General features: G+C 50.7%; 2 protein-coding genes across 5 annotated transcripts; both read left to right on the top strand.

Moving 5' to 3' along the window:
• Positions 1-275: 275 nt before the first annotated feature.
• C6H21orf58 (chromosome 6 C21orf58 homolog) lies at positions 276-13,903 on the top strand. Of its 4 annotated transcripts, XR_008577635.1 has the most exons (10): positions 276-693; positions 2,210-2,267; positions 4,114-4,181; positions 4,898-5,041; positions 5,500-5,614; positions 7,590-7,729; positions 9,452-9,624; positions 10,994-12,591; positions 12,714-12,819; positions 13,472-13,903. XR_008577635.1 is itself a non-coding variant. In XM_054829909.1 (9 exons), the coding sequence occupies exons 1-8, from the start codon at positions 634-636 to the stop codon at positions 11,007-11,009; spliced, it is 774 nt and encodes a 257-aa protein (XP_054685884.1). In that variant the 5' UTR covers positions 282-633; the 3' UTR covers positions 11,010-11,050; positions 12,180-12,204. The 4 variants fall into 4 exon arrangements, 1 of the variants encoding a protein (XP_054685884.1); XR_008577636.1 differs by lacking the exon at positions 7,590-7,729 and having other exon boundaries at positions 282-693; XM_054829909.1 differs by lacking the exons at positions 12,714-12,819; positions 13,472-13,903 and having other exon boundaries at positions 282-693; positions 10,994-11,050; positions 12,180-12,204.
• Positions 13,904-14,063: 160 nt separating this feature from the next.
• KMO (kynurenine 3-monooxygenase) lies at positions 14,064-24,509 on the top strand. Its single transcript, XM_054829908.1, has 15 exons — positions 14,064-14,197; positions 15,375-15,444; positions 16,975-17,072; positions 18,016-18,105; positions 18,353-18,401; positions 19,175-19,262; positions 19,914-20,079; positions 20,598-20,669; positions 21,203-21,324; positions 22,714-22,861; positions 23,322-23,379; positions 23,492-23,574; positions 23,847-23,948; positions 24,042-24,101; positions 24,298-24,509. The coding sequence occupies exons 1-15, from the start codon at positions 14,144-14,146 to the stop codon at positions 24,463-24,465; spliced, it is 1,428 nt and encodes a 475-aa protein (XP_054685883.1). The 5' UTR covers positions 14,064-14,143; the 3' UTR covers positions 24,466-24,509.
• The last annotated feature ends 1,015 nt before the right edge of the window (positions 24,510-25,524 follow it).

The following is a 25,524-nucleotide window of genomic DNA, read 5'->3' as shown; positions in this document are numbered from 1 at the left end:
ATGTCAAATGTGTACGGGCACCTTACAGCGGGATAAATATTGCTATCAGGCATCAATCAGCAAGGTCATAAACTGAGCCCTACCACTGGGCTTGTGTTAAAGAACTGTTCACTTTTATTTCTCTTTTTTCTTGTCCACTAATGTGCTGGGCATTTGCTTTACAAAAGGTGAATGAGTTTCTACACCTGGAGATTAAAGTGTTTATATTGTGGGTTGAGACGACAAACTTAGCAACCAGGTTACCGGCACAAAACTCTGAGCTAGTTAGAAGACGCTAACAACACAGAGGGCCAGGCGTAGTGCCGCTGCCGGGGAAGGGCTAGTGACTCTCACGAACAGACAGATATTCACTCTGAGTTACCCCGCCACGGCCGTCGCAGCCTGCAGCACGAAAGTGTGTTGGGAGAAATGGCAGAAAAAGCTGCGCCTGTGACATTGTGGTGAACGTCTGTGCTCGTTCCTACGTGGGAGTGAAACTGAAGATTGCTCACAATCTTACGGGGTTTTTTTTCCAATGGAATTATTCTTCTCTGAAGGTCATGGAGAGGAAAAAATGACCACTGGAAACCTATCTGCCTTTGCTTAGCTTTTTAACCTGTTTTTGCCTGCCTACACTTCCAGGAGACTACTGCAATGACAGATCCTTCCATGGTGGATCACCTGACACGACTGAAACTCAAACTCCTAGAAAAGGTAAGGGAATTAACTCTGCAGTGGTCACCTCTGCTCTGCTGTTTGCTCTCAGATGTTTAAGCATTAACATTCTATTTTAAATAATTATATTTCTACTGAGATACAAAGAGGATCTGCAACCAGTTGAGAACCTTTCTTCGTGCGAGCAGAGGCAGACCAATGTGCAGTGGTGCTATGGTGACTCCCGCTTTCTTAAATAACACTGTACAAGTTTATGTGGACCTACAGTAAATTAAAAATAGAGTTAAAATAACTTTGATCTTATGGGAAATGTCACCAGTTAGGTCAAAACCACTTTGAGTTGTGACATGCTAAGTTTAAGAGTAAATTTTGAGTCAAGAGGACCTCGGATTGTTTTAAGGCAATCCCGCGTCATCTTTTTTGTCTATTTTCACATAAGATATGTTACCTGGTGAAACACGGGCAGACCTTCACTGAAAGCACATGAGGTGCTGCACAGAACCCCAGTAGCTCTTTGTTGTGACTCCACACACTAATGTACCCAGGGTTCTCCACCCTCAGCACATCTGACACCGACTAGTGTGGATCTTCTGCTTCAGTGTCCTCCAGAAGCCACTTTAAAGAGGAGTTGGAAGGAAAAACAATTTGCCTGGAGATGTGAATGCTGGAAGCGGCATCTAACCTGTCTCCACAGTGGAGTCTGTCTGAGATGCAGCAGCCATTTGAGGGCAAAGCTTTCACCAGTGTGGAGCCATGCAGAACCAAGAAAAGAGCCTGTGCATGAGCAAAAGGTCTCTAATTTCTAAGCATCAGGGAGCTGCTCCCTCAGGACCAAGGAGTTGAGCACAATAACACAGCCAGCAGAGCAGGGGCCTGGCCAGCCAGCCCCCAAGCGAGGCAAGCAGAGCAGAGCCAGAGATGGTGGCTAGATCTATCGGGCAAGCTCATGGTGATGAGGCAGGTCCAAGGCCAACCTAGGAAGTGACTGCAGATTGGGATCAGGGTTAAAAGGATCCATGGCCAGTCACGGGCATGGCTGTGGTTGAACTGCAAACCAATACTCATGCAGTAGAGCTCAGGTGGGAACTGAAGACCTAGAGCTGAGATTAAAGGGGGTCCTAGGCACATGAGCAGCAGGCGTGGATGGAAGCCCCAGGTAAGGCTGGTCAGGGCCATTTAGGCCTATTAGTGCACCAGATACCCCAAACTTTCCAGCATTATCTTCATATGATCCAGCTCTCTACCACACAAAATAAATTATGTATAAGTCTCCTGATTCACCATGCTATCAATTTCCAGGTCTGGGGTAACCTGGCCAGTTGGAAGCATGACTATTCTTTTACCATTACTAGATTTGTGGTGAGACGTTTCATCCTTCTATGAATACTTCTTGTAGCCCTCGCTAGCTGTGATTTAGCACTTAAGAAGCATCGTTTGTCTCCACTTCTGCTTTATTTCCTCCATCCCAAACCTACGCCTGTAGGGTAGGGTTGGAAATTGTTGTGAGCTTTGGTGCCTGACTCATAACCAGTTCTTGTTGTGGTTCTACCAACAGAGACTAGAAAATGAACAGGAGAGCTTAGAGAAGATGGAGTCACCTCTCCCAGCTGCAAGTAAAGAGAAGCATTTGTTCTAATTATGGGCATAAAATGGAAAGGGCTTAGTGATGTTCTCAGTAGGTCACACCAGATGATCACATGTCCTCCCTAACTGCGTCCTCAGTGGCTGGGCATTTGGGTAGTCAGAACTTGCTCTGTCCTGGCTTCTGTAACAGGGACATTGTCTGGAGGGCAGGAGGGAGGTTCTGAACTTGAGTCAGTGCTGCCCCAACTCAGCCCGCATATCTAAATCTGTATGAAGCCCTGGAATTTGAAGTAGCAAAAATGCAAGTTCCAGTGAAGCTTCTTCAGTAACGTCAGTCTGTATACTAGTCTCGGTCCTAGCCAAACCAGTGAATCTTAGTGGCTTTGATGTGACTTGCTAAACTGTGCAGCGATCTACATTTTGTCTTTTGTTTTTCTTCAACTTTTTTTTTTTTTTTTTTTTGGACAAAGAGAAAGCTCAGCCAGCTGAGCACTGACATAAGAACGACCTCCTGCCCAGGTGTCCTCTGCAGCCTCTCAGCTGCGGATGCTGGTTCAGCTGGAGCAAACTACTGGTGATCCTATTTGTCCCAGCTCCTATACCTAGGAGTGAGCCCCTGTTGCAGTCCAGCTGTATGCTTGGCTTTGGTGATCCCAAAAAGGCATCGTTAGGACAACTGTGTGTCTCTGAGGGATCCAGGCAGGAGGAACACTCCACTACCAATGCTGCTTTGCACCTGCAAAGCTGACTAATGCAGCCTTGTGCAGACCAAAACGTGGTTTCCAATGTAAAAAAATGTGACTCAGCTTATGAAACAAATCATTATACTGAAAGAATTGATCTTGAGGACTGCATTAATAAGAGCTGGGAAAACGTTTTACAAGGAATCGATGCATGTGCAATTACATCCTGACTTTGATTTGGGAATCCCAGCATACTCACAAAACTTTCAAAGTTTAGACAATTCTCTAGAAAAGCTAGCAAACCAGCTAAAAGTCAATAAATAAGGGAGTTTAAAATAACTTGTGTCTTTATCAAACTCTTTCAAAGACTGCTATGAGGTTTCACGTACAAGTAGTGTGTTCCCTTCAGTACTCCCATGGAAGCTATGCATGCTATGGGCAGTGCATTCATTTCTTTGCATGACACATACGGTGTTTGTAATTGTACTATCTATGGATTAAAGGCCACCAGTAGAAGATCAGTAATATTTCTAAATTGTACTCTGGGCTCATATTCATTGAGCTGATGCACAAATAGTTGGAAGCTTTCAATGCTGTGGCCAAAAATTAAATATCTCTTTAACAACTTACAATTTCAAAATACAAAATGATGCTTTTCATAGCGGATGTCAGGCATGCCTCCAATGTATCTGAAAACGTTCGTTCTTATTTTCATTTCAAGTGAGTTCAAAATCAGCTGTGTGAGGGAAGAACTGAAAAGGAAGTTGATTCAGAATGAAAGGAAACAGAAAAGTTGACATTCAAAACTGAGTTTGTTTTGATATGTCATAAAAACCTTTTTTTTACACTTTGCGCAATCATCCTCTGCGTGTACAGAGTATATCTAGAACATTTCAGGCTGAAATGAGTTTCTAAGCCAAAAGTTTAAAAGCAGGCTTCAGAGAGCAGTCTGAAAAGTTTGTTTTCAGAGAAGGTGCATCGCCTTTGTAGAGCCGCTGAACAGCTGCGTCTGTATGTGGCATAAAGTCATTATCTGTTCCTGGACTTGACAAGAAAAGTAGCCTGAAGCCTTTTGGGGAAGAAGTCAAGCTATCTTATAACACGTATAACAGAATTAATCTCATAACGTAGCTGCTATAATAGCTCTGTCTTTGTGATCCTTTGAGAAGATAATGGACTTTTCCTCCTTCAGGGAACAGACGTGAGGATATGCTCCAAAGCGCCCTAAGGCGAAGGAAAGATCTCCTGCAGGAGCTTAGGGTAAGAGCCCTCTCTGTGGACAGAAACAACAGAAAGGGCCAGGTTATCTGCACGTCCACTGCCGGTGCGGATTCGGTTCTTTCCTGTCCTTCAGCTCTTCGGCTGGGCAGTATTTGGGTATAGAGGCTGGGCCAGCTAACCAGGGAGAGGGGCCGGGAGGGAGTCCATCTTCCCTCGCTACAGCTAACAAAGCTTGCACCCGCTTCAGTTGGTTGGTGGGTTGCTTCTGTTTGTCCTGAACTGCTGCATCATAAGCTGTCTGGGGTAGTGCCAAAATGCAAATAAGGGACTTGTAGTACTGCCAAAATAGGGACAATAGTGACTGTTACTTATTCCTGTTGTGGAGGGTCCCAACCATTAATGAAACATTTTCACAAACTTTTGACGGTTTGTTCTTCACTTTTTTTTTTTTAATTTTTTTTTTACATTCCGTTTTGCTTGCACTGACAACTGTATGGCTTCGAGATATGTGGGAAGAAAAACTGTCTTTATACCTGTGCAGGCACTGGCTGAGTGCTTCCCTTCAGGCAGTGGTCAGTTGTGGTCTGCCTGGCAGAGGTGGCAGTGCTGGATGTTCCTGCAGCAGTGTTTTGGCGAGCAAGGCTGTGCCCCGCTGTGGGCTCCCAAGGGCTAATCCCATTTAGTCCAGAGAGCGTAACAATACCGTCTGCCTTTCTGTGACCAGGTTTTCTTTAAGAAGATACTTGATTTTGCAGGAGCAGCACCTTCTGGAAGAGCTTTCACAGCCGCCTGCACCATCTGGAGGACAATGTCATAACCACAGAGATGCCCCCCCGCATGTCTACCAGATACCTTTTCCAGCTCCCCATGTGGAGCCACCAAGGATTATCCAGCAGACGGTGAGGATCCTCTTTCCTAGGAAACGCCACTAGCGCTGTGCCGCTCTGAGACAACCACCACAGCTGGAGGGACTCGGGGGCTGTGTGGAAGCGCTCATCCCACCGAAAGGGAAGACACGCTTCTTGCTGTTGAATGGGACACTTACTGCCCTAGGCAAAATCTAAGGGAAATCATCTTACAAATAAGGCACAAAATGAATGGTTTACCATAGGAATGAGGTAGCAAGAGGAGCGGGAGCATTGCGCACACTCTGGCCTGGACATTCAACTGGTTTCCAATGCACATTGCTGCTCACACAGCCCACAACCTCAACAGCTTCTCCGCGAGGGTCTCATGGGAGACAATGTCCAAAGCCTTACTGAAATCCAGACGGATGATACCCACTGCTCTCCCTTCCCAAAGATGAGGAAGAAGGCCAAAACCAACCCTGACTTCTCCATTTTCCTTTCTTTTTCAGATGCCGCCTCAGCCTGCCACCATCATCCAGCAGTTACCTCATCCATCCCCCCTGATCACGCAGATCCCCCCTGCCCAGCCCTTTGCAGCCCCCCGCTCTGGAAGCATTAAAGAAGGTAACGTACCCTCCGTCTAGCAGCCAGCCCCCATCGCCAGGCCTCAAGAGGGCAGGCGAGGTTCCATGGCAAGTGGAAGGAGGCACGGGAGAGCGTCCAAGCTAGTTAGTGATGTGCTGTTTCATGACTGGGCTGCTACTGGACCTGTGGGAATTACAGTCCATAAATGGACTAGATACCATTTCTGAGAGGCTTTCAGAAAAACTCGTATTGCTAAAACTAAAGAGAAAGGGACTACAAACTCAGCAAAGCCAAGTTAGCTGCCAGGGAAGCTTGGGAAAGTAAAACAGCTCAACCCAAGGCACTAAGTAATGTTAAACAAGGTCAAACTCATGCACACAGATGATTCCAAAATTAACAAACAGGCTTCTAAAATCTGTTTCTTATTATTTCGTTCCCTCTTAACCTGCAGGTCAATCTCCTCAGAATAATACAGGCTTTTATTATGCCCCATGTCTGGAAACAAGACAGAACAGCTGAAAGGGCTGTTCCAAATATAGTGCAATGCCAATAAAGAGTTTGTTTCTAAACATAGGTGGATGCTACTGTGAAATAATACGTGAACAAAAACCTGGGATGACTTCCCTGGCTCAACCTTCAATCACAGGTTTCTTCATCCCACAGAGAAATCCTCAGTCATGAAATTGCAATATTTTTCAGCTCTTTCTTCATCTTAGTGTCTGGATTTCTGAATCAGAGTCTATTTTGATAAACGAAATAGTCCCAATTAATGCACGACTTTTCCAAAGCTGATACATGTAAATAACTTTTGGTATGACCAGTTAAAAAAAAAAAAAGCAGAGTTGCTTTGATATTTTCTTTTTTTCCCCCTCTCCCTCCATCCTTTCCCCCCTAGCAAATTAGTTCCACTGCACAGGTCCTTTGTGATTAGGACCCAGAGGTCACAGTAAGCAGATTTGATGCACATGCAGTGGGCTCTCAAGGTGGCACTGCAATATCATGCAAAGCTGAGGAAACCTCTCACGTGGAAAGCAATGATCTTGAGCTGAAGCAATGGAGAGCACTGTAAGGAGCCAGTCCATGCTGGAGTAAACGAGAGAGCTCTAGCGCTCAGCCCTTCTCCAGCCTGCCAGTCAGCATAGCCCAGGGCAGGCTTGTGGGGAAACAGAAGATGCTCAACAGCAGCTTTCTTGTAGAAGGGAGGAGAAACAGGAACCGATCTGAACAGTCTTATAGAATCATGGAATGGTTTGGGTTGGAAGGGACCTTAAAGCCCATCCAGTCCCACCCCTGCCATGGGCAGGGACACCCTCCACTAGACCACATTGCCCAAAGCCCCATCCAACCTGGCCTTGAACACTGCCAGGGAGCCAGGGGCAGCCACAGCTTCTCTGGGCACCCTGTGCCAGGGCCTCACCACCCTCACAGGCAAGAATTTCTGCCTCACATCTCATCTCCATCTCCCTCCTGCAGCTTCAGGCCATTCCCCTTGGCCTGTCACTCCCTGGCCTTGTCACCAGCCCCTCTCCAGCTTTCCTGGAGCCCCTGCAGGGACTGGAAGGGGCTCTAAGGTCTCCCCGCAGCCTTCTCTTCTCCAGGCTGAACAACCCCAACTCTCTCAGCCTGAGGTCTCCATAGCAGAGGTGCTCCAGCCCTCTGATCAACTTTGTGGCCTCCTCTGGACTCTCTCCAACAGCTTGATGACTTTCTTGTGCTGGGGACCCCAGAGTTGGACGCAGCACTGCAGGGGGTTCTCACCAGAGCAGAGCAGAGGGGCAGAATCCCCTCCCTTGACCTGCTGGTCATGCTACATTCATAGACACATTCACAGACATTAATTTTGCAGTGCCTGGCCAAATATTGCTAATATTCTTCATGCGTCCCTTTCAGTTGCTTTGTCTTGGTTGCAGTGACCAGTCTGTATGCTGGAGGGCACTTCTTACCGAGATGCCTCTGCTGCTTGTCAGTTGCTGATAAAGCTCTTACTTTCTTCCTTGGGGTGACCTCTTCCAAGACATGGTAGAAATGATGCTGATGCAGAATGCTCAGATGCACCAGATCATCATGCAGAACATGATGCTGAAGGCTCTGCCACCGATGTCGTTTGCACAGCCTGCTGGAGCCAGCTCTCCCCTGCTTCAGCATGCGCTGCAGGTAATGACACCGGAGTCCGAAGGGCGTCCTTGCTCACGTGAGGCAGTGGTTCATCTCCTTGGGAGGGCGCAGGGCCTGGACAAAACACACAGAAAGTCTGGGATGTCTAACAGCTATGCACACCTTCAAGCCACTGCGCTAGAAGACTCACTGAGCAGAGCACAGCCTGCCTCTTTACCGTGATGAGCACTGCGACAGCACCCAGTGGAACAATGTCTCCTCCACAAGTGCAAACCAGGTTCGGTCCAGCTCTGAAAATTATCTAGCCTGCACAATGGAACCACTAACAGACTATGCAGGGAAGACATCTACACTGGGCATGTGCTGCTGCAGGTCCGCTTGCTGCAAACAGCAGGGCAATGTTTATGTTACAAATCCTGTAACTGGTAAAATTTGACCTGGCAGTTTCAAAGGGGCTAGAGCTCAAGCACAGATTCTGTGATCATACTTGGAGGCCCACTGCTCTAGTTCCTGTCTCGCTGAAAATCAATGGCTGCTGAGCTCTGAAAGGACAGATCTTAAAGGTATTTTGGTGTGTAGATGCTTGTAGGGATTTTTCCAAAATGTATCCAGTGCCTGATAAGAGTGCCCAATTCCTAAACTATTTTTAAGAAGGTGATATAGCTCCTTAGTGTTCTTAAGTGCTTTGGAAAATTATATTTCTAGTCTCCAATCTGTAGCATTTATTGCTGAAGAAGCAAGGACAGTTGATCTTTGGGGAGGAGGGCATGTCCCAGTGTTGCAAAAACCTCCCCTATACTTTTCCTACCTCTCCATTTTCAGGCTAACTATGTCTTTTCCCTGTGCTGTAGGAAAGATTTGCTTTTTTTCTCAGTTGTTAAGGCTGTCAGGTGCTGAGAACATAACTCCCACACTCCTGCAGTCCTTGCCCAGCTCACTCACACCTTTCCTACCTGCTCTTTGCAAAAACAACAGACGGCTTAAAAGCCGCCGAGCCCCAGGTTTAACGGTGGGTGGGAAATGCAATCCTCCTCCACAGCCCATCCCACGGCTTGGAGGGAACTGATGGGGTTTTGCACCTGTTGGGACCAAATGTCTGTCCGGGACAGAAAGCCCCCGACAGCAGCTGGTAGCTCTTGCCTTTCGGGGCACTGACACCCCAGGAGGCTGCCCGCGGCACAGAGGGGCCCACTGGCTGTGTCAGCCGTGGCCCCGGGCGGACGTGCTGTGGGCAGGGCAGGCAGTGCCCGCTCTTCCTCGTGTCAGAGCTGCGCCGAGCATGGCCTCGGACAGAAATCCTTTTCTATTTTACTTCAACTTTGCAGTTTCTGGTTTTGAATACTCTTTCCCCCTTGCCATGAGGGAGATGTCTGGGGCACACGGTGGTGCTGGGAGAGCGAGCAGACTTGTCTGCAGCTTTGTGTGGAGGACCCTGCCTAAAGGAAGTCTAAAGGAAGGTGGCAGAGGAAGAGCGTGCATTGCCCCGTCCCCACCTTCCTCCCCAGGCCATCCTGTCACTGTGAGATTCCCTGACGTAGGCTGGTGGGATAAATTGGGGGTAGTGGGATCTGAGTGCCTCTGAATATCAGGCGAAACCTGAAATCACTGAGTGTTTGCTGGACCTTCTGTGTTGGAGCTGGCAGACCCCATCTCCAGACACGTGCTGAAGGGGTGGCCGAGTGGGAACCCAGTCCCTCGGCCACAGACCCTTCCCATGGGGGCACAGATTTCACAATTTGCTCTTTGTCTCTCTCCAACAAGGACCTGCAGTTTGCTGCTCCCCTGGCTGTGAAAGCAGACAGGCCCAGGCCATCCGCGGTGCACCACCACCACCACTACCCCCCCACCGGGGTGCTCCCGGTGCCCCACGGGGGCTTCCCATCCTCATCCACGGCACACCACTGGACTGGCAGCACGCTCCCTGCCCTGCCTACGTAAGTAAACAGCCACGATGTAAACTTTTAGCCCTTCCTTCCTGCACAGGTGGGGTAGCAAGATAGACCAGACAATCCCATGTCTTCATGGTTCCTCGCTGAGACCAGTCCTGAATAGTGTCTTTAACACAACAGTGGGACTGAGGCGGGTTAAGTAATGATTTGGTACACTCAATCTTAGAACTTGAGTAATTAACCCTTGCTTGCTGTGGAGTAAACATGAGGATCAGACAAGTTCTGGAGATGACACCAAGCCGTGTCCCTGCTGCACAGAGCCACCACCCAGCAATGCTGCATGGATCCTCTCCGCAGTGGTTGTTACCTGGGGTTTTGGGTCTCCTCCCTGCTAAATGAGGGCCACATGTGTTTTACATTCAGGCTAAGGTTCCCAGTAGGATTTATAGTCTTAAAACACTGCTGAGACATTTGCTAATCAGAATTCCTGGAAAAAACCCCCACCACTACTTGCTAAGGAAAATGGTACAAAGCGGGGGGAGTACTCAGAAATAAAGCTGAGCCTTTGTGATAAGCCTGTGCCCGTAGCTGGGGTGTTTTTTCAAGTACGGAAATGGATGGACTTCTCCCCAGGCTGCTCCCAGGTCCATAGAGCCCTCAAGCCCTTAGCAGAGGTCAGCAGCCGGCTTCCTCCAGGCTGCCTCTTCCCTGCTACCTCTGAGCAAACTAGTGTTTGAACTAGTCTGGTCATGTGAACGTCAGCAGCAGGAGGGGTCTTGGGCAAGGATCTGAGCTGAGAGTGCAGTGTTTTGCTGAGTACGTCAGGAAGGGATAGCAAGAAAGCAGGTGTGGAAGCAGCGGTGCCAGAATGTTCTTATGTGCTGAAACTGGTAAAGGAATGCACATTGCTGGAGTGTGGTGGGGTGGCTGGGGACTTCGGGGTGGGGACTCGCTGTTGCACCGGTCAGAACACAGCTTTTATTCCTGTGCTATGGCTCTTTCAAAGCCTCGGTGAACAGGACAGGATGGAGGCAGCTGCATCCTCAGGCCTGGGCAACCTGCTGGCAGGGGTATCTGTATGGCCCTCTTTACCATGGGATTTGAATTCCTGAACAGATTAGGTACCTAATAGGATTATATGGGATAAACATTTCTACCCCTTTCACTTTTATATGGGTTTGTAATCTGTACCGGTAAAGATCTCTTGGCTCCTTCCAGGATCAGTGCAATTAGCTGTTTGCAGAAAACAAAGGAAGATCTTGTCATGGCTTTTAAGCTGTTTTCTTCCTCTTCTTCAGCTACCTTCCGCCATGAATTAGGAAATCTGACACATCTATGCTGTCGTTTTGCAGCTGCAGCAAGCACGCACTGTTGGCTATTACCAACCACAATAAAGCCATTTTTCTTGTTGCAGGTGGCCCACATACTGACAGTACACGCTCCTCTCCAAGTGGACCATGGCCTTGCTGAGGTCAGCCTGTATTTGAACAGTTCCTAAATAATCTGTCTGATGATTGACAGCCTAATGCCTGTATGACTGCACTGGTACAAGAAGGGAGCGGGAGAAAGGCTGCAGATGTTCAGAACAAACGTACCGTGCACCTGTGGTCTGCTCACCCACTTCTGCTAGTTCAGTTGTTTCCTCATATCTTCCAAGCCCAGAACAGCCACAAACAAGCACCACTGGTTTTGCCCTTTCTTCACAGAACCAAGAAAACCCACCCCGAAGTGTCTTGCAGGCTTGGCAGCAGTCCCTGGGCGTGAAATAATCTGAGCACCACTGTTATCTGAGCCCTTGCAAAGGAGGGTGACCCAGCTCCAGGGCTGAGAGTCCCCTACACCTGCATGGAAATGCCCCGTGCAAAGGGGGCTGCTGCCCTCCCAGGGAGGACAATGCAAACTAACCCAGGACGCCTGAATGAGGGTTTAGTCCCCAGACTTCATCAGCCTGAAGTGTTCCTCCCTCAGCATTTTTGGGTTTACTCTGTCACTCACATATATTCGTCCGACAGTAATTACCTACCTGGGGAACTAAAGATGAGCAGGAACCATCCAAATGCAAGTTACCTGCATAGCAGAGCAAAATCTTGGCATTGGGTTTTCCCAAAGACCACCACTTTTCCCTACCTGTGCCAGTTGGCTTTACTCACTATTTGGATAAATAATTCTCAGTGGAGAAGAACAGAAGGAAATCTGCTTCTGTGGTCATTGGGTTTAAACGTCGCTGTGCAATGCCCACCCCCAGCTAACCACAGTCCACGTTTTCTGCCCCAGGAGGGCTCTGACTCTCAGCCTCTCCCAAATCTCACATTTACAAAGCTACCCATGGTTTTCTTCTCAAAGAGCTATTGGAAGGTGATTTAAGCAGCCTGGAATTGTGTATATTTGTTTCATTGTTTCTCAACCTTTCTCTCATATAATCAGGGTTTAGACTTGACTTTTAAATAATAAAATCCCGAGGTTCTTCCTTGGATATTGGCATGTCTTTTTCTTCAGCAACATAAATCAAACATTTTCCCATTCTTTACTTTTCCCACAATGTTTCAGAGGGCAGACTTTAATCTGACCCCATGCTATCCTATTTTTTTTTTTTCATTTAGGACTCCTCGGGAGGCTCACTCAGAGTTTTAATCAAGTGATATTTTTGGTTGTGTTTATTACAGAAAGATAAACAATGACTTGGTTGCACTTTCTCAATGTCTTTCCACCTTCTCCTGTTTTTAAAGTGGAGAACATTTTTATGTTGGTTTTGCCTGGTGCAGTTTATGAGTGAATCTGATTAAGATAACCCAGGGACCTAAATTTTGTTTGGAATGGTTACCCAGAAGAAAAGATTTTGCACTGGGCACAGAGAGTCCCTGATAGGCAATGGTTAGTCTGGTTTGCCAAGAGCTATTGTCAGTAGCTAAGCAGACAGGTTTGGCAACGAGAAGCAGATATGCATTATCTTGGAAGGAAAAACTTTCAAACTGCGACCCACATACGGTACCACGTAACGCTGCTCGCCGACAGGTCAGTGCTTCCCCGTGTATCCCCCAGAGCTGGTACACGGACTGTGGCCGAGGCTGCTTGTGCAGAAAGTGGTATTACAAAACCAGCTTTAGTTACACAATTGTCTGCTGTGTTATCCACAGGAGTCTGCGAATGAATTGGCGTACCTTAAAGTGCTGCTATCAAATTCATGAGCCAGTGTGGTGGAGCAATCTGTAAAGCCTACTGGTCAAGTATGCAAAGGGTGCTGTGAGTGGTACTTCCAAAGAATAACTGTCACTGCTGGAAGCTAATGGTGTGCTGTCTGCGCTCTGAAAACAATTAATGAATCATTTATTTACTATGTAAAACTTACCTTGCTCTTTGCCCTCCCTGCTTTGTTTTCTTTGCTCTGTGTGTGTGAGTCAGTCAGCGTGGATCAATTCACTGCTGAGCTGATCAGAGAAACCCAACGAAGGGTCTTCAGTGGCCGCTTGTTCAGCGCCAGGGCCGCGGGCACTAACAGCCTTTCTCAGCCCCAGCCAGCCCCAGCTGGGATGCCTGCCTGCCCCAAGGCCAGCAATCCCATTGAAACTTGGGCCTGGGCCTGTTGTCGGTCCTGCTGACCCCATCCTGCATGTCCTCTCCTTGCACGGTACTGTGTGGTGGGACCATGGCGCGGTGCTTGCTCCCCGTTCCCTCGGGAGCAGCTGGCCCTTCCTGCACCGGGACACGCAATGGGGAACGGCGCTGTGCTTGTGCAGGGATTTGATCTTGCTCCTTTGAGACAGACCTGCTGGTTTGGGCTGTGCATTGCAGATTTAGCGATAAATGGTAGCTGGTGTATGTTAATGTATGTGTTTTCACTGTCTGCTGTTTAATTATTGTGTGCTCCTCCCTTTTAAAATCTTACTGTGTGCAGCGTTGGCTGAGCAGAGCACTTCCTCCCAAGGACGGGCACGTGAAATGGTGCACGCAGAGATGTCTCCTCACAGTCTCGTCCCAGTCCTGGAAACCTTCTGCAGATTAGGCATGGGCCTCTGCTCAGATCACGCCCCAGAACGCTGGAGCCACACACAGCTTCCTGGGGTGAAAGATGTCCTCGCAGATGGGATCGGGGCAAGCGGCATGGTTCACATCCCACCCTCAGAAGTGTCTGTCCCGTGAGGCCCTGGGAGTTAGTCCGCATCATCCCACGGTGCCTCTGCAGCTGCAGCCCAGCAAAGCACCAGCAAAAGCCTGGCAGATGCAAGTTCTCCTCCTGTTTTTTGTGCATTTCATTAGGATGTCCTTGAAGGCTGCAGAATTGCTTTACAATTTTCAAAAGATGCCTTTTGGTAAGGCCTGGCAGAATAACGCCACATTCACATCTCTCCACCTCTGGCTCAGTGTGGCTGGCCACACAGCCAGGCTGATTCGCTGGTAGTCCCTGGGCTGGGAGTTAAACTTTAATATGAACCAGGGGAGAAGAACCCAGGCGTGACTCAGCCGCCCACATCCTTCCTATTCTCCTCCCCGCTGGCCAGGGCAGCACAGCAGGACAGGGAGCAGGGCCGCAGCCATAAGAACCTGCGATCCAGGGGCTGCCCCAGCGATGGAGCCCGGTGACCCACGGGGGAAAAGAGTTGCCATCATCGGCGGTGGTCTGGTAGGAAACGCAATTTGGCTACTGTGTGATTGCGTTGGCCAGGGAGCCAGGGCTGTGAAAATATTGCTTGGGTGTGGGGCAAATGTTTTTTTTAAAGTCATTCCTCCTTCAGATGATGGAGTGTTATGGAGGAGTTGGTTGAGTTCCCGCTGCGGGAGGCAGGCGAGGCTCATTTGAGCAGCTAGGACTTTGTAGGAGGAGAACCGCTCTTTCCCTCGAGGGAAAGCTTTGCTGCTGAGATATCCCAGTGTCGCAACACGTGTCTGTGGTGGGCGCTTGCCTTGAACGGTGTGTGCAAATAAATCCCGCTGCCAAGAGTCCTTTTCTCAGAGGAAGGGGTTTGGGAGGTGCCCAGGTACGCTAAATAACATTTGGGCTGCCAGATCCTCCTGCCCCTTGGCTGCTTCTGGCTTTAACCAAGTTACCAACGTGAAATGCTTTGTGAGGACTGCGACTTGGTAAATGCTAGGCTAAGAGGAAATGCCTTCCCCTGCCCACTTTAGGAATGCTTTTCCTCCATTCCTACTCACAGAGTGGTCTAACTCTAAAGGACAGCATGGAGCATTGCAGCACCTAAATTGCTCTTTTGACTTTTTGGCCATTAGCTTCTTGGTCCCTGTGCTGCTGGAAAAGAGTGATGACATATGAGTCTGTAGTTCTGACAGCAATTAATGATGGCAATTAAACAAGAACAAGACAGCCAACCATTTAAATAACAAGCAGGACATATGTGTGCTGTCCTTTTTAAGGTAACACCTTGCTTTTGCACAGGTCTAGCTTCCCCTGCTGTGTTCCCAAGGGAATGCTGCAGCACCCTGAACTCTATCGAGGAAGATAAATATAGTCCAGAGAGGAGCAGGGAGCCTCTGCCTCTGGCTGAAGGGGTTAGCCCTGCTGCAATTAATCACTGCATGTAAACAAGCGCTGAACTTGGTATGATGTATACGATGAGTTTTGATGGGTGACTTTTGTCTTGGAGGCTCTGCAGGCACATCAGGGGTGCCAGAGGACTCCTCTCTGGGAAGAAGTTCTCTAAGGTTCTTGATCGAAGGGTCTTCCTGTATATGCTGAGCTGCATCCCCTGGCCACTGCTTTCCCCTGATGCATCTCAGCAGTGATCTGTGATACAGCTGCTCGCGAAATGCTTCACCCACCATTCCTGATCCTTCTCTTGTAGGTGGGCGCATTAAATGCTTGTTTCTTCGCTAGACGAGGTTTCCATGTTGACGTTTATGAAGCCAGAGAAGGTAAGTTCAGCCTGATTATTACTGCTCTATTAATATGTTTCTATCCCTTTACTGGTAACAGTTCTTGAAGAAGCAAAAGAGAAACTATGTGAGCTCACTGAAACTGCAGAAAGAAAATGAAATCTGTGGCACTTTGGGGATATTCTTTTCACTTTTCCCTTTAGCTCCAGGTGGGGGGAGCATTTATTTGAAACATGCCATCTTGTGTGGAGGCAACCCACCCTTCAGCTACTAAAATGATGCCTTTTTTTTATGTTCTTGGCTTAAATACCGATTCAAATCCTCACCTTTGAAAACTGGTCTCTGCATGAAGAGTTATAGCACAGTGCTGTTGAACCAGACTGGGTCAGAAGTTTGGAAGCAACGGCTGTTGTTAATGCTGCAGCATCTCTGTTAGGGTTGAAAGCATTGACTTGATGTGTAACCACTGCCATTGGTGGTGAGGAGGGCTGGTGCAGAAGGAGAGATGGAGCTCTGCAGGGCACCCCAACAGAGAAAAGATGATTTGGAGCCCAGGTGCTGGCTGAAAGGCAGAGAAATTGTTCACCTCCAGTGTCTATCAGCTGACAGACAAATAAAACCCGGGCAGAGATGGCAAGCTACATGGCAAATATGATTGACACCATGGAAGGTGAAACTCAACTCAAACGTGCAGTGAAGGGGAGGAGAAGCCCCGTCTGACACCTCGTCTCTGTGGTGACTGTTTCTGCTCGGGCAGACATCGGCATGGGCAGTTCTGCTTCATGGCTCTCAGCTGTGCCCAGCCCAAGTTCTGTGCACAGCTCTGGGTCCCTGCCACAGAAACGGGGGTTCATAGCAGCCAGCCCCAAATGATGCCAGCAGGCTGCAGGCTCAAAGCAAGAGCAAATGGCTTTTCACTGTGGTTTTTTTTCTGGATGTTGTATATACTAGAAGTTTCACAGGTTTAAAAAGCCTCTGGTTGCTCTTACCTGCCTTCTGAGTCAGATGCATTTTACCATTCTACTCCAGTTTTTGGCCCATTTGTTGTGCTGAGATGCAACCCTGAAAGCTATTGGGATGAGGCCCTGCCACACGTGCTGGCCGGACAACCTGGGAAGCCTGAGTGAGCCATTCAGAGGAGGAACAGGCCAGCGCTGAGACATTTTGAACTGGACAGTGATGGAGAAGGTGAAAGCATCAGTCTGTGGGTCTCAGCAGAAGCTGCCAGGCATTCATCACTCAGCTCTCTCTGCTTAGAAGGGAAATGGCTCTTGGTGATAATGAGCTCTCCGGCACTGTGCGGAGCTGTCAGGATCAACGTTCCCTTTGCAGCACTTGGCTGCAGACGCTTCTTCCAGGCTGGAGGCGGCACGGAGCAAGCGGCCTCGAAGCTGCTCGGCTGCCTTCCTGACAGCTGAACATGCCCTGTGATACCTGCCCTCTGTGCACGCGGCGGGGGACAGGGACTCCCCACTGCCCTGCCTGCTGCAGCTGCAGGGATTTCAGGAGATGCCACCCGCACCAGTCTGTGGTATCGGCATCTCATAACCAGCTGCTCTTTCCATGCAGATATCCGTGTGGCCAGCTTTGCCCGTGGCAGAAGCATTAACTTGGCCCTGTCCCACAGAGGACGCCAAGCCCTCCAAGCCGTGGGGATGGAAAAGCAGGTACTCCGGCAGCTCCTGTCAGTGGTGGGGTCTCTGTTGTTAAAATGCTGTTGACTTCAGCTGGTGATGGACGGGCTGTTTTCTGCTCCCCAAGCGCACAGGGGCCACCTCTGCTTTCCTGAGGGTGGGGGTAGACCTCTCCCACTGCATGTCTGCAGCCTGGCTCTCCACTGCTTCATGGCACAGCCACCAATGGAGATCTCCCCCAGCCTGGGGGCAGCAGCTGGGCTCTGCTTGTGGCAGAGGGTGCTTCCCCAGGAAACCAACGCTCAGACAACACCTTCCAGTGTTTACCTCCCTGCCATGCTCTCCTCCCTGCTGAAGGGTGAGGGAAAATGGGGCAGGACTAGGTGGACTCCCAAAAGAACTGGAGCACCAGCAGGATGTGATAAAGGGGGCTGGTTTCCTCGCTGACATGCGCAGATTTGTATTTTCCCCCAAAACTTTGAGCTTTGGGCTGACCCCTGAGATCCATGCACACTGACTTCTGCACAACACACCTGACTCAGAGCCCAGCACTCCTCTTCTGGGTGCTTGCTACTGTTTAACATCCAGCTGTTGGCAGCGGTGGGATCTCCTGGCCCCTGGCTCCTGCAGAGAAGGAGCCCAGGCTTTGACAGGTCGTATTCCCGCACTAGGATGTAATCTGGCTGTCATCCCCTGCCCTGTCCAGCACCCTGGGGCTTTTCATGTCCCTTCTATCAAGAAATATTTTTGCACTGATTTTTATGAGAATGAGCTCGTAAGTAATCTCAGTAAGATGCAGTGACTTGGTGTTGACAGCCCTACAGAATTTTCCCCAGTAACTCAGATAGCCACACGAAAATGCGTGAGCAGAGAGCATCCCATTCTGCCTGGAGTGCAGTGTGCGGGGGGAATGGTGCTGGGTACCTTGTGCCCTCCCCCTTGGCAGAAGGCTGGGTTATGTTCCCTTCCATTTCAGATTGTGTCCAAAGGCATTCCCATGCGGGCAAGGAGGATACATATGCCATCAGGAAAGAAGTACTCTATCCCCTATGGGAAGAAGAACCAGGTACTGGTCTCCTGCTGCCACTCGGAGATGCTTCGCAGAGCACAAGGGGTCTTTGATGGCGTTTGTAGCTCTGTGTGACGGACAGCCTGGGGCTCGCGCTCTTAGAAAGGATGCCCTGAGCGGGAAGGGGGTTGCGTGACCCCCTGGGTTCAGTGCGGCGGTTTGGAGAGGGTGATGTTTCTTGTCTGGCCGTGCAGAGCATCCTTCAGCCATGCCTCCTGAACCCCGTGTTTTGTTTACCTTGCAGTACATTCTCTCTGTGGACAGAGCAAACTTAAACAGAGAGCTGCTAACGGGTAGGTTGCCAGTTCTGTAATGCAAACACTTTTACACCCTGTTCACTGAGGATTTTAGGGTTTGCCCCATGAACAGGAGACTTTGGCCCCCAGGCTGTCTTTGCCCATGAGTTCTGCATATCCTGGCTCTCAGAAAGTGCACACGTGAACTAGCTGTGTTTTTAAGACGAAAATCTGTGCTGTTTCCCTGCTGCTTGTCTGACACAAAAAGGATATTCAGATAAGTCCCCCTGAGGCCTTTCTCATGTGCAGAAATCCCCGAGGAGCAGCTCTCCCTCCTTCACCCTCGAGTGGGAGCTGCCTCAGCTCTCCGGCTCCTGGCACCGGAGTCTGCTGCCAGAACTTCACCAGCCAAAGCAGGAGATACCTCCTCAGCCTTGCCACACTTCGTGGCATTTTCTGCAACCCCTGATTGTACAGAGATGTAGAAATCGGAGCAGAGCATGTAATCAGGCCAAATTTCCCCAAATTTCCCCACTGACTATAGGTACCACATCCCATCCTGAAACAGAAAGGAGTGATGGTGGAAACAGGTCAATGACTCATGTTGCTGTGGGGAAGAAAGAAATCTTTGCAGGATTCCTTGCACTTTTTAAATAGTTTTCACCAGAGTTGACCAAACGCAGTCCTAGTGTGCCCTGCCCTGGCCATCACTCAACACAGCTATCTTATTTGCTGTAATGGCAAAAGTCTCTATAACTCAGGTATCCCTTGGAAATATTTTTGGAGTCACAGTACAAACCTCTACATTTAGTTGTCTTTTCTTTTCACAGCTGCTGAGAAGTACTCCAACACTAAACTGTACTTTGGACACAAGCTCCTGGGGTGCAACACAGAGTTGGGGATGTTAACCATAAAAAGGTAATCCCTGAGCAAGCCTGGGATCAAAACTGCTGCGTTCAGTTGTTTTCTGCTTAATCATTCATAAAACCTCAAACAATTGAGCAATCTCAGTTTGAAACTACCGTGTTATTCCTGAGCGGGCAAAACTTGGTGTCAGCTTTGGAAAGGAGAGACATCGAAGCAGGGGCCGTGGGGAGGCTGAAAAACAATTTAAGCGACTCCCTAACCCCCAGCAGCCTGGCAGTAGGCACTTGCTTGCTGACCTGTGCAGGGAATAAACATGCCAGTCTCTGTAGCACTGATTTTCAGGGACAGGTTGCTCATCAGGGAGGGCAGATAGCGACCTTGTTTCATAGTCCTGTTAAGTTCTGGCCATGCCCCCCATACACCTGGGGACGCAGGCTCTACAAGCAGCAGCATTATCCCAACAGTGCCCATTGTGTTCTTGGGTAGATCTGGCAGATTTATCCTTTTGATAACATACAGGATAATTATTTGTCCTAACGCTGAGCTTCCCAGTCAGTGAAAGCCATCTTCCCTCACCCTAGAAAATGAATAATGCTGAAGGTGACCCCAGCATTTTGCAAAAGGCAGATCCGCTGTGCCCAGCGGTGCTGAGCTGGCCTGGAGTTACGGCAGGATTGATCCACAGGGCTCTCTTGCCTTCAGATATGACCAGCAGCCCTTGGAAGTCACCTACGACCTCATTGTGGGATGCGATGGAGCCTTCTCAACAGTGAGAAAGCAGTTCATGAGGCAAACGCGCTTTAACTACAGTCATGAGTACATTCCTCATGGCTATATGGAGCTGACCATCCCTCCCAAGGGTGGAGATGTAAGTGTGCCTGTCCTGGGGGGCTGCTACCCCCTTTGCGGGTGGGACACCCTGCTCCCCTCTCGTGGTGGCTCTGCTACAGCAGCTCTAGAGAAACTAATTTCTCAGCTGGGGCTCAGCCAAGGGATTAAAACTTTCCTAGGAGAAGGGAGGCATCTTTTCCTCTTCCAGTGGTGGGGCCAATGTCTTGGTACCTGGCTGCAAAAATCCTGCAGAGCCGGTCCCAGAGCAGTGGGGTTAACTCTAGCTCTGAGAGGTCCTGGGGATATGCGAGTGGGTCTGTGGGGACATCAGCGATAGCAAGCCAGCAGATTTTTGCTCATCTTTCCTACCCTTTCCTCTTGCCCTTGCTCTGTGTCTCCCTGAAGCATCAGGTACCAAAAAGGGGCCCTGTGGTCATTGCGTCTTCTCATGGTACAATGGATGGGAACTGGTGTGGTAGTGTGGTGGGGAACCAGAGGCTGGGCTGAGGAAACTGAGCAGGGCAGGGACACAAGGCGATTCTCCTTCTCTTTCAGTTTGCCATGGAACCAAACTACCTCCATATCTGGCCAAGAAACACCTTCATGATGATTGCACTGCCCAACATGGTGATAACCCACAGCCACGCTCTCTTGGGGCACGGGATAGAGCTTGTGGGGGTGAACTGGCTGTGGTGGCAGGCACGTGGCAGGGGCTGGGAGGGCCGACAAGGTGCCAGGAGGGACCCCCAGCCCACGCCAGGCATCCCACAGCCCGGGGGTGGTGCAGGGCAGGACCCCCAGAGCCGGCCCTGCCTCACAGTGCTGAGCAGATACCTGTGCCACCTCTCTGCCCGCCCATCCGAGCCCACCTGAGCACCCCGAAAACCAGCTCTCTGCAGCTGGATGTTATAAACGAGATATGGGAGTAGAGGGCAGCATGCCAGGCAGATCACACGCTGCCTGTTTCTGCCTCCCCCCTGCCTGCCCCCAGCATGTGCAAGCCCACCGTGGGAAACAGGGTGGCTGGGTGCTCGTCTCTGCTGCGCAGGTGGGTCGCTGCAATTGCTGGGTGACGGGCTGAGCACTGAGCTGCTGCTGCAGTCACCAGCTGCTCTCTGTGGCCTCTGGGCTTCTTTCTGACCTTCCTCCCCGGCTGGCAGGACAAGTCCTTCACCTGCACACTCTTCATGCCCTTTGAGGAATTTGAGAAGCTCACGACAGGCGAGCAAGTGCTGGGTTTTTTCCAGACCTACTTCCCAGACGCCATCCCCCTCATTGGAGAGTAAGTGTTCCCGTCTTCCCTTCTCGCTCATCATCGCAGCACCATGAAGCCAGGGGACGCATCCCCACCCAGCCTCGGGGGCCTGGTGATGGAGACTCCGCTGAAGCTGGTGGGCCAAGGGGTTGTGAACACTGTTGGGGTGGATCTCCATGGCCTGTATGTCTGAAAGAGTGGGGAGCGAGCAGACTGAGGTCCGCATTGTGTCCGTGCTGGAATAGCAGGCTCAGCAGTGGGATGCAGCCCCATCCCGTGGCCGTTTCTGACAGAGTTGCACTGAAGCACCGCTCTGTCCCTTGGAGACACGGCCCAGGCCCTGCCACTGCGGGAGCAAAGTGCAGATCACCTCCTGCTGCTTTCGTACTGCTGTTAAAGGCTTTGAACTCAAGGGATGGATTGGCTGTTCATAAGCTGTGTGGTTTTGATGTTAGAGGTGGGTGAGCACAGTGACTCTGCTAGAGTGAAGGTAAGGGTTGCGCACCAAAACCAGCAGCACAAAGGCAGTCCCGCTGTTCAGATAGTTGGGTTGCGCAAATGTTGAGAATTTAGCTAACAGAGAAAAGCTGGGCTCGGCAAAACCAAAACCCAACCCAACCCACTGTGCTGACTGAAGAAAGCCTGGCAGTTATTGATCGTATGGCTGGAACAAGTGTCAGGGCTGTGAGGTGCAGGAGCAGGTAGTTCCCAGCGGCGTGCTGCTCCCCGGGCAGTGGGGACCCTCTTGCTGCTGGGCAAACGGCACAAGGGCAGCAGCGTGGAGCTGGAGCATCCTGCTCGGCCCAGGGGCCCTGGGGGCAGTGGGGACCAGGACCAGCCTTTCCAGCACACATCCTGATGGCCATGGCTCTGGTCAGCACGTCCTACTTTTCCTGCAAAGAGGGAAGCTCCCCAGCCGGTGCGAGCTCCAGCCCACCCTATTAATGCTTCTGCTTTGCAACGTAGTTATCTATTATGGGCTGGTTTTGGCTGATAGGAAGAGTCTCAGCTGTGTTAGGCAGTCTCCTTTCCTCTTAAGGAGACTGTATCACAGGACTTCATATAAATTTAGAAACTCCGATATCCTCTGGCATATCCTTCCTACAGTGACCACCATCCACCACTGCTCATGGTAAGAGGACTGAGATGTCGATGACACTCTTACCCACGGTCAAGTTGTGTACAGAGCTTAAAAGCTGCAGACAAAATATTTGGTACATGGGAGGAAGTTAATGAAATAGGTTTTCTGGCTTCCACTTTTTTCCCAGCACAAATGTTCTAGTCAGTAGGCTTGGTTTTTGCATCCCAACACTGACAGTGCCCGTGGCCCTGGCTTTCTGAGCTTGGACGTGGCATGACTTGCTCTTCTTCTCTCTTGTGGTCCCACAAATGAAGTATCTGTTGTTTTGCCTGAAGGCGAGAGCTGAAGCACGATTACTTTTTGCTGCCAGCCCAGGCCATGATATCTGTGAAGTGCTCCTCCTACCACCTCGCTTCCCGGTGCGTGCTGATGGGAGATGCCGCACACGCTGTTGTGCCTTTTTACGGACAGGGCATGAATGCAGTAAGTTCATGGGCCTTGTCAGTTGGGTCCCCGCTCTTTTCACCCAGAAAGGCCTGGATTTAGAGCGTAGCTCTGTAGAGTTCACGGGCTGGCCTGTCTCACAGTCTGATGTCCTCTGAATTGGCAGGTCTGAACTCCCCTCGGGCACCTGGTTGCTCACTGGGACCTGCTGTACCCGGGGAGGAGAGGGGACGGGGTGGCGGTGGCCCCTTCCTGTGGGGCAGAGGACTGCATGGGAGGGGGGTCCAGCAGGGCAGCCCCAGTCTGCCAGGAAAGGCAAAGTCCTGGATTTCTCTGCAAGACTGCTGGCAGAGTGGCCCGGAGTAAGACTCCTTGCTCTGAAGTGGTGGTCAGTGGGACCCTGCTCGTGCAAACAGCTGCACTAGCTAAGCACTTGTGAGAGCACTTCTCGTGAACGCATTGTTCCTTCTGCCAATTTACCCTCTAATTTTCCTCCCAGGGCTTTGAGGATTGTCTGGTCTTTGATGAATTAATGGACCGGTTCCACAATGACCTCGGTGAGTCGGGTGGCTGGGGAGGAGCGAGAGCAGAGGAGGATCCCTCTGCAGCTGAAGGCAGCTGGAGACCCTGCTGGGGAGCTGCCCATGAGCCACTGCTTTCTTCTCCCAGGTGCCTGCCTCCCTGAGTTCTCCCGGCTGAGGGTGCCAGATGACCACGCGATCTCGGATTTAGCCATGTACAACTACGTAGAGGTAGGCGAGCCGCACGCAGACTTGTGGTCCCATGGGCCGTGCACACAGTGGCCCTCTGTTAGGACACATGGAGTGGGCAGGGTCTCTGGCAAGGCTCTGGTTGGGCTCTCACCCCGGCAGACTTTAGCCTAAGAGCCCCTTGGGAATGCCGCTGGGGCTGGGAGGCTCCACTCCTTGCGTTGACCCCCAGGGCAGGCAGCGGGAGAGCTAGCAAAACACGGGGGAGCTCTGCCAGGACGCCCTGCAAAGGGGTGATGGTTGCTCTGTTGCAGATGCGTGAGCACGTGAATTCAACATGGTTCATTTTCCGGAAGCATGTAGACAACTTCCTCCACACCCTCATGCCTTCCACCATCGTTCCGCTGTACACCATGGTAAGGCCAGCACCTCGATCCCCACTGCCTGAGCTGCCGCAAGCTCCTCCTGCCTGGCTTTGAGGTGGTGACCTTCTCCTGCAACCCTCCCAGGTGACCTTCACCAGAATTCGCTACCATGAGGCACTTCAGCGCTGGAAATGGCAGAAAAAGGTTGGTCAGTGGTGGTGCCCGTCCTCCCCATGCCACAAGCCTCGTGAGCATCCTGCACACCAGCACTGTTCATCTGCAGGGGGGGAGCTTTGGTGGTGGGATATTGCCAGGTGGGCGCAGGCATGAAGACTTCGCTTGGTGCCACAGGGTAGGAGCAAACCTCTGATGATGCCGGGGTTTCTCTTTGCACTTGCAGATAATTAATCGAGGGCTCTTTGTCATGGGGGCAGCAGGACTGGGTGGCACCTACCTGCTCATAAGGCGGCTGGCACGGGATTTGGACTTCTGCATGGAAAACTTGTGGGGCTGGTCCCATTATCTGAAGACTATTGGGAATTTTCCCTTTGGAAAACAAGTGGCTTAAATGTAAGGGGAGCTTCTGGTCGTAATAAAAGTGAGGGCACGGGCTGTTGGCTCTGCTGGATGACGATGTTTCTCTTGGGATGTGGCCTGGCAGCTCCTGCAGCCCCTCTGCCTCCTGCCCCCTTGGGAGCGGTGGTCCCTCTCCCCAGGTGAGAGGAGCCCATGGGGCACAGAGTGCCCCGAGAGCCTCTGCAGGGGCTCAGCTGTCTCTCTGCCTCATCTCAGCAGCCTCATCTTGAGTGATGTGGTGTGTCATGGGCTGGGTGTGGGCTTTGTGCGCAGTAACGGGGGGAGCGTGCGGCCTCCCAGCCAGCAGGACAGCCACCTGAACTGGTTGGGGTGTCCCAGCCTGTACTGCTGGCTGCTGCTCTTTCCAAAATCAACGTCTTGACTTGAAAATCAGCCAGCTTCCTCCCCACCCCAAGTCAGAGAAAATATGGTTCAGTTATTTTTGGTGGAAATGAAACAACTTTAAGAAAGGATGTCCTGGGGCAATGCTTGAAGCCTGCAGAAAGGGCCTTCCACATGTGACTGAGAAATATTTCTGGCTTTTGCAAGCAGGTTTCCACAGAGGGACCACCCAGCCTTTGGGCTAAAGCAAGACCAGGGGCCTGAAGGACCCTCCTAGCTTGCTGTTTTCCTCTGGACTTTTGCATGTGCCCTAGCATATACTTCTGTCTAACACCATTACTGATCATATTTCTCTTTGAAAAAGCCTGGATCCCTCATCGATTGTCTCTAATTGTCCTCCAAAGCACCTACATGGTCATACTTGTTCTGCACACACTACGCCAGCGGTAGGACCTGCAGCTGCTGATGGGGCAGACAGATAGTCTCTTCACGTTCAAGTAACAGCAGCTCTGCCTGGGTCCCTGGCAATGGGTGATGCGCCCAAGGCCCAGAGCCCGCACGGGTGCCTCAGGTGCCCCTGCAGCCAGGCACGGGGTGCACGGGACCTACTCTGCGTTGGGGCTCCTTGAGCCAAAACTAGCTGCAGGCTGGGATAGTACCGGGGGGAGTATCAGACACACATTCCTTCTTCTTACCTTGTCCTAGACCC

The sequence above is a fragment of the Grus americana genome, chromosome 6 (genome assembly GCF_028858705.1).
Source record: "Grus americana isolate bGruAme1 chromosome 6, bGruAme1.mat, whole genome shotgun sequence".
In the NCBI taxonomy this organism is placed as follows: domain Eukaryota; kingdom Metazoa; phylum Chordata; class Aves; order Gruiformes; family Gruidae; genus Grus; species Grus americana.
The sequence above is the reverse complement of the archived record's forward strand: the minus strand, read 5'-3'. Positions and strand labels throughout refer to the sequence as shown.

Bases quoted from the DNA above. Each gene is read 5' to 3' on its own strand.
- KMO (XM_054829908.1), top strand. From the start codon at position 14,144: ATGGAGCCCGGTGACCCACGGGGGAAAAGAGTTGCCATCATCGGCGGT. The intron at 15,445-16,974 runs GTAAGTTCAGCC...CTTTCCATGCAG, and splicing joins CGTTTATGAAGCCAGAGAAG to ATATCCGTGTGGCCAGCTTT. The intron at 20,080-20,597 runs GTAAGTGTGCCT...CTTCTCTTTCAG, and splicing joins TCCCTCCCAAGGGTGGAGAT to TTTGCCATGGAACCAAACTA.
- C6H21orf58 (XM_054829909.1), top strand. From the start codon at position 634: ATGACAGATCCTTCCATGGTGGATCACCTGACACGACTGAAACTCAAA. The intron at 5,615-7,589 runs GTAACGTACCCT...ACCTCTTCCAAG, and splicing joins CTCTGGAAGCATTAAAGAAG to ACATGGTAGAAATGATGCTG. The intron at 7,730-9,451 runs GTAATGACACCG...CTCTCCAACAAG, and splicing joins TGCTTCAGCATGCGCTGCAG to GACCTGCAGTTTGCTGCTCC.